The sequence below is a fragment of the Arctopsyche grandis genome, chromosome 7 (assembly GCF_051622035.1).
Source record: "Arctopsyche grandis isolate Sample6627 chromosome 7, ASM5162203v2, whole genome shotgun sequence".
Lineage (NCBI taxonomy): Eukaryota > Metazoa > Arthropoda > Insecta > Trichoptera > Hydropsychidae > Arctopsyche > Arctopsyche grandis.
This window is the reverse complement of record NC_135361.1, coordinates 20,142,604-20,150,945: the sequence shown is the minus strand read 5'-3', so window position 1 is coordinate 20,150,945 and position 8,342 is coordinate 20,142,604. Positions and strand designations below refer to the sequence as shown.

Here is an 8,342-nt window from a genome sequence, read left to right as displayed (position 1 = left end):
ACCATGTGGTGCTCACTGTAAATGGAATATTATATTTTTATTTATGTTTATTATTATTTTTTGTCTCATTATACAACTTTCTTTTTATATTTTATTCTGTATGTGTGCCTATTTAAATAAAATAAAAATAAAAATATCCATGTAGCTAATGATATCTACATAGTTTTATTTTATACAAATTCAAAACATAATTTTCCTTTTAAAATTTCACACTAACTTAAGCGTTTTTTTTATAGAAAAGCTAATTTGTGCAAGCAAGGCCGGCCTTTTTCATAAGCGGGCCCGAGGAAATTCGTTTGTTAAAATTTGTGCAATGTTTAGAGTCGTAATAAAATGTCGTTAATAAAAAATCTAAATATTTTTTGAAAGAACACGCAGTCGGAATTACTCTCGGTTTCAATCCTCGGGTACCTAAAACAATAACGCAAAGGTTTGGGTTTTGTAAATAATATTTTTTTTAAAAATGCGACCAATTTTTAATTTTTGGGTGTGACCAGTTTTCTCGTGATCAATTTTTGGGTGTGAACAGTTTTCTTGCGACCAGTTTTAGTGTGACGGGTGACTACGTGTGACCGATCTAGAGCGACCGATTATCCTGTTGCCGGTTCACATATGACTAGTATTGCGTTTACCACCGGTCTCCCTCACGGGCCCGAAAGTGAAACGCCCGAAAACGCAAATATTGGAAGGCAAAGATCGAAAATCGAAAGATCTTAAGTCGAAAGATAAAAAAGAGTGCATGGTAAACGGTACATACTCACTTTATTTGCGTGAGCAGGATACAACAGGAACAAGAGGAACAGGCTTTTCCTCCCGTATTCTGCGCGCGCACATTAAACAAGGCTGTATATAGACAAAAAGAGAGATAATTTCACCGCATGCCACTCATGTATTATATATATAGTATAACGAACGGTTTTACGCGCGCTTATCTGATCTCGCGGTGGGAAATCCAGAGGGCGGATACGTCGTTCTTCTTCCAAGGGTCGAGTTATAGGGAAACGTGAACTCAACTTGGAATACAGTTTATATATAGTCGGGGAGGTTCCTGACTGCAAATCGTCTCGTTGATAACAGCTTCCTCGTGGTCGGGACGCTGGCTCTGCGGTCTTCTCACGGCTGATGTTTCTCCGGAAACGGCGTGAGGAATACAGGGGACGTAGTGCTGGAACTCAGGGGAGGGAGTGATGCTGCACTCGAGACCTCACAGCGGTTCTTCAGCAAGATGGCGGATCTCTGGGCCCCGTCTCCCCGTGGAGACGTGCACAGGAGAGATCTTTCTTCGTCGGTGGATGGCGGGTGAGAGAGACTCGCTCTCGATGCGCTCGAGATGAGCATGGTAGTTGGCGCGGTAAAGCCACGGGCGCCAACCTAAATATTACTACCGCTACCAAATGAAGGGACACTCGGGAGAACGTCGCGTTACAATAGTATATACATAGTACCGTTTACCATGCACCCTTTTTTTTATCTTTCAACTTAAGATCTCTCGATTTTCGATATTTGCGTTTTCGGGCGTTTTACTTTCGGGCCCATGAGGTAGACCCATTTACCACCTATGTATGTAGTTTCTGTTTTGTCCCCATAAATAATTCGATAATGTGCACTGGCGTAAATGTCGCAAGTAGTGTAGACGGAGGAAGGAAGGAAAAGGAGGAGAGGGGGGAGAATTCGATGATATGACAGCGTGTCGAAAGTAAACAAAAACGACAGTCGGAGTGCAGAGCGCGTGGTGAGGGGGTCGGGTTTGAGGTTAGGTTAGATGCGGCTGCAGCGAAGACTACAATAACGAGGATGCAGATGTGGGGGTGGGCGTGGGCGGGTCTCCTCTCGCTCTTGGCGACGTCAGCGTTCGCTTGGGACAATGACGACATGGAAGTCTTCGATGCTGTCGAGGAAGTCAATCAGAACTTCTATCAGTTCATGGGTGTCGTACAGGTACTGTCATTACGTACTGTCATTCAATCACATATCTAATCCGGTCAATCTGTCTACGTTTTGATTTCGCAATCTTTATCTTGTGCAATTTCATCTACAGCTGTTCATCGTGGAGCTCCACATCCACGTTACGTTGACAGTAATAATATTAAACTATATTGCCCATATGTTTCGATGATACATTTAGCGCAATAATCAATATAATCTTGCAAAATATATCAACGTTTAGTGTCATGTGTATTCAGATGAAATTTTAATAAAAAAAAAATACATTTGCATTCATTATACATGTACGTATGTACTTGATTTTATTAGATTTTCGTTTAAAAAAACGATTAGTAATGCAGACATTGTATGTACTTATAGTTTCAAATACAATTGGTTTTGAATTGTTGTTTGTGGCATCCAAATATTCATTTTGCAAATTTGACATTATACCGTGGTAGTAAAATAGCAAATTTATAATTTTATGTTATGAAGTTATATTAACAGTTACTGTTACATGTTTCCAATCCCACATACATGAATGAAAATGCATCTTATTCACATAACACGTCATCTTCTATTAAGGATCTTGGTGTAATACTCAATAATAAACTAGATTTCTCTGAACATATTTCTTTTATTACCAACAAAGCATTTAAATCTCTTGGATTCCTACTCCGCTCAACAAAACCCTTTAATGATCCCTATGTACTAAAATTACTTTATTTTTCCTTTGTAAGGTCTCACCTTGAATTTGCCTCAATTATCTGGTCACCTTTTTATTTATCCCATATTAATTGTATTGAGAAAGTTCAACTTAAATTTATTAAATCCTTACGCTACCTTTTTCCTACCTATACCCATTCTACTGTTTCCGACAGCGACAAAATCCTTTCTTTTGACAATCTTTCTGTCAGGCGACGACATACTGATGCTATATTCTTCTTTAAGCTCATAAATGGTTTCCTTGATTGTTCTGATTTACTGAATAAGGTTAATTTCAGAATCCCAGTTCGGTACTCTAGACGCGTTGCACTCTTTTCACTTGATCCTTTCAATACTAATTCCCAAAAATATTTTTATCTGCAGCGCGTTTATCGTATGTTTAACAGAGAGCTGAATGAGGTTGATCTATTTGGTATTTCCCTACATCAATTCAGGTCTAACATCAAGAGAATCTTGACCGATTGATTCATTTCTTCTCCTATTCTATTTTTCCAATATTTCCAATATTTTTATACTTTAGTTTAGTTATGTAATGTGCTATTTAATCATATTATAGCTTGCATTATTTTCCTTTTCATTTGTTTATTTTGTATTTACCTTTTTCATTTGTTTTATATTTGTAAATTTCAATTTCTTCTTATATTCTGTTTTATAACCTTTTCCAAATATTTTAATACTATAGTTTAATTATGCAATGTTCTACATATTTTGTCATGCCTTTATTCTTTACTTTTTAATTTGTTTTCCTTATATTTATCTTTTTCATTTTTGTAAAAATCTATTACTGGACTTGGATGTTACATTTATTATTTATTTACTATTTGTTTTTTTTTATACATATCTATGTACATCCTGTCTGTTGATTTTTCAATTAATAAAATAAAATAAAATAAATAAAAATAACACTACTTTTTTTTCAAATTAAGAGGGCTGTACACCCGAAACCTTAATTTTGTTGCCGTTCCTTTCTTCGATATATATGTATATTGAGTGAATGCGACAATAGATATCAATATATATATATATATATTGAGTGAATGCGACAGTTTCGCTTCGACCAGATAAAACGTATTTTAAATCGACAAAATCGAGGTTTCGTATTCTCCTATTTTCTCCTCCAAAACTGGACCAATTTTTAAAAAAATTTCATCATCGGTATGAGAAAGATATTTTCTGTGCAACTATGCGCGTATTTTTTTTTAAACCGACCATTAAATAAGCACGCTGAACTCTTTTCTTGGGTGTAAAAAAGAGGCGATTATATAGATGTTTGGCGGCTCCTAGCTCCTATAAAAAATAACTAATCAAAAAAATAAAACGATAGATGCATTCCAATGGTGGATATCCATAGCATATTCAAAAATAATTTCTCTAGTGCCATAATTGAGGAAGGCAGAAGTGTAATACGTTTGTATGGACAAGGCGCTGGTGTCCAGCCCTCTTAAGTAAAAAAATAATAATCGGCTGTTTTTTTCCATAATATAGGTTTTCAGTATTAATTTTAAAGCAATCCAATTTCAATTGTCAGTAATGGAAAAAGCTGTAAAATTTATGAATATTTATAAAAAAAATAATAAACTAATACAAATCGCCCGAGCCAAGAGTTTAATAGAAAGTGTGAAATTTGATTGCAAAATAGCAACGTATTGAAGTTTGTTTTTTAACTTTCTTTTTAGGACGCTACATCTACAGAACTTCGTGTAGCATACCGAAATCTTACTCTCAAATTACATCCAGACAAAAACGATTCACCCGATGCAGATGAACAGTTCAGAAATCTAGTCTCAATTTACAATATATTGAAAGATCCCGGAAAACGAGAAAAATACAACGATGTTCTTAAAAATGGCCTTCCAAACTGGCGATCAGCCGTATATTACTATAGACACGTTCGTAAGATGGGTCTCATTGAAATGTCAATAATATTATTCATTATAATATCGATCGGACAGTATGTTGTAGGTTGGTCTGCTTATGCCGAAAAACGATATTTTACTGTAAGCTATATATTCATTGAATCTTATATTATATTATATTCATTGAATCTTATATGTATTATTTTATATGTAACCATGTTTTGTGAATTAGGAGCAAATATTAGGGACCAAACTGAAAAAAATCCAAAAAAAATCAGTTCGAAGTAATGCCACAGGAGGAGATGAACTGATGGATTTAATAGCTGAAATTCCAACGCCCAGTGTCAGAGATACACTTCCCTGGCAAATAACTCGACTTTTTATATGGATAGTTACAGGATTTCCACATATGATTAAATCTATTCCTTCATATTTTGCTGAAAGAAGAAGAAAACAATTGGAAGAAAAAGAAAGGTGTGTATATTTCATGTAATATCTTCTGTATAGTAAAATATTACTATTTAAAAAAATGTTGTATTAATTCTTGTATAGATTGCAAAAGGAAGAAGAACGACTTTTAAGGGAAGAAGAAGAAGCTGCTAGAGAAAAAGAGGCTCGTGGATTGCGGCGTAGAAGACATGGCTTCAAACCGCCAGAACGAACTGGTGCTGATGATGTCGGTTGTTTCTTGGAACCTGTCGATGAACCAGAGAAACCAGTTGAAAGCAAAGTACATACATACATATTTTTATTTATTTTTGATTATAATGGGATCCAATATTTTTTAAATTAATATATTGATGCATTTTAAGCCGACTCCTGTTTCTGGTGGCTTGTGGACTGATGATGATCTAGCAGAATTAGTAAGACTTGTAAAGAAATATCCTAGTGGAACGTCCGGAAGATGGGAAAGGATAGCTGACACCATGTGCCGGAATGTAAGTGAAATTACCCATATGGCTGCCAAACTTAAAGAAAATTGTTACAGAGTGCCCGGACATGAAAATACAACAGAGGAAATTCCTGGTTTAGAAATTACAAAAAAGGTGGAAATCTCATTTCAATTATTTGCTATTCTAAACGAAAATATGTCGTTACACTATTAATTTGCAATTCGTTCAGGTGAAAACGAAAGGTGGTCGTATGAATCCGACAATTGTCAATTCGTCTTCAGAAGCTGTTTGGTCTCAGGTGCAGCAAAAAGCATTGGAAAATGCGCTCGCTAAATATCCCCGCGGTGGAGCTTCAGATAGATGGGACAAAATAGCCAAAAGTGTTCCTGATAAGACTAAGGTTCGTTTACCCAAGAGTTCGTTTCGATACTTACAACGGGGACGCGACAATTGGTGCAAGTCCAAAAGTTTCAACGACAAAATGTACCCGAAAATTAGTGCACTGACAAAATGTACCCGCGACAAAATGTTCACGCGACAAAATGTCCACGGAAATAATGTTCAAGCGACAAAATGTTCAAAAATCCTAAATTTTCCTATTTTAATGGAAAAAGTAACTTTTTATTGTATTATATGTTATATATCTATCGTTGTATATGGTACTTTTTATCGTATAGATCGCGGATGTTATTAAATTAGTATAAATTACAAGTATTCTCAACCGCACCAACATATTCTTATTTAAATTGAACAATTACATTTTAAGCGAATGTCATTGTGACTCATTGAATATCATTTTAAGATGTCATTGAATTAGTTTAAATGTTAGGGGTTCTTAGCCGTATCCAATATTTACTTATTTAAATTGAAAAAAAAAACTTAAACTTAAGCATATGAACTGCAGATTACATTGAATTAGTTTATATGGCAGGGCTTCTCAACCGTCTCCAAAATTATCTTTTTATCGTATAGATCGCGGATGTATACGATAAAAAGTACCATATACATCGATAGATATATAATATATAACACAATAAAAAGTTACTTTTTCCATTAAAATAGGAAAATTTTGAATTTTTGAACATTTTGTCACTTGAACATTATTTCCGTGGACATTTTGTCGCGGGTACATTTTGTCAGTGCACTAATTTTCGGGTACATTTTGTCGTTGAACCTTTTGGACTTGCACCAATTGTCGTGTAACCACTTACAACTGATCACAGAATTTATTCATGTTTATATTAACTTTAGGAGGAATGTATGTTACGATATAAATATCTTGCTGATATTCTAAAAAAGCAGAAATTAGAAGAATCTGGAGAATCGGCTCAAACAGATCAACCAGAATTATGTGATATCACTAAAACAGACGAAGAACAAAATCCCTCACAATAATATAACAGTTAATATATATTTTTTTATTTTTCAATTTGTTAAATACTGCCCACTTATTCACTGTACAACTTATCCACTATACAAGACAAAATGCGATTTTTTTTCTTTGGAACCCTGGCTGTGAATTTCAAGATTTCAAACCTCGATACTTTTAAACAGTACAACCACGCATACCTATGAATTAGTTCAATATTTGAATTTATTTATTCATTTTTTTAATAAATTGGGAAAATATTGAAAATTTAGTTTTATTGCAATATATAATATTAAATTAATATATGTATATATGTATGTAATAATATGTAAATTTATTCTATAATTTTATATTTCACTAGAGTTCAAAAGTAAGTAAAATCAATTTATTTAATATTTAAAAAAATATATTTTAAAACTATTATATAAATTTATTTGAATCATTAGCGACTAGCGACGCCACTGCATTTATGCAATTATATTGTATGTCCAATCACTAATTTAATAAAACTTGAAATAATTCATAACAGTTTTAGAATATGGCACTTTAGAAAACATACTTTAAAAAGTAAATAAATTTTCAATGGACTGGTATTCATAAATTACCTTAAAAAGAAAAACCTGAATTATCCCAGCATCTACAACAGTGGTTCTTAACCTTTTTGAAGTCACGGTGCACCAGAATATATAGTATTATGTCTACATATTTTTTATTACAAATTACACTATTAGACAAAAATTAAAAACGGAAAGAAAATAAATGTGCAATCGTTTCTTCCAACAAAGTTAAATGTTCTGTTACAGCGGAAATAATTCCCTCGACAATGTTTTCAGCAAATGAAGGAAACATATCTACTTTATTTTTCTCTATTCAATTTTTTCAATAAGATATTTTTCCGAAATCCTGTCAATTTGTTAGTGGATGTGAAAAAAAATTCGTTTTTTCCTTGAACGCTTGCTTACGTTATTTAAGTAATTAAAATATCTGCTAAATATGCCATTTTAGCACACCAATCATCATTCTGAAGACATTTTACAAAATTATCCATACCTTCATTTCGGAATGAGATTAACAATTCTTAAATTCTATGAATTGGCATAAAACTTAAACCCTAAATAACAACATTATCTTCCATAGAAATACAAAGTTTTATAAAACTGCGTGTTTTTAAAGGTCTCGATTTGCTGAAATTTACAACTTAGTCTAGTACAGATATTTACAACTTTATCTAGTAGAGGAATTTAAAACTTGGTCTAGTACAGGAAATTATTTTGAAACTAGATATTCTCTATGAAAAAAACAGTGCGTAGATATAATATGAGGGCTATTATCTTTGCGAGAGTAACAAATCCTTTAATCATGAGTAAGCTTCAGCGCGACCCTGTGCACCATTTTTCATTTTTAAGATGAACCTTTTTTTTTGCTCTCCAGCTTTGTATAATAGTTTGCCCTCTTTCCTGGAAAATTGCCCCAAAACTTCCATTTTTTGTTCCAAAAGCACGCTCGACCGCCAAAGATTAATCATGAGCCTACCATTGAAGGAGCACCATCTGTTCAAATTCCTACACATAATTC

At 33.6% G+C, this 8,342-nt stretch overlaps 1 protein-coding gene across 1 annotated transcript; it reads left to right on the top strand.

The window, feature by feature from the left end:
• Positions 1–1,626: 1,626 nt before the first annotated feature.
• Positions 1,627–7,030, top strand: LOC143914256 (uncharacterized protein F54F2.9). Its single transcript, XM_077434408.1, has 7 exons — positions 1,627–1,938; positions 4,326–4,646; positions 4,738–4,979; positions 5,058–5,235; positions 5,318–5,551; positions 5,628–5,798; positions 6,650–7,030. Exons 1-7 carry the CDS (start codon positions 1,795–1,797, stop codon positions 6,791–6,793), a joined length of 1,434 nt encoding a protein of 477 aa, XP_077290534.1. The 5' UTR covers positions 1,627–1,794; the 3' UTR covers positions 6,794–7,030.
• Positions 7,031–8,342: the final 1,312 nt, after the last annotated feature.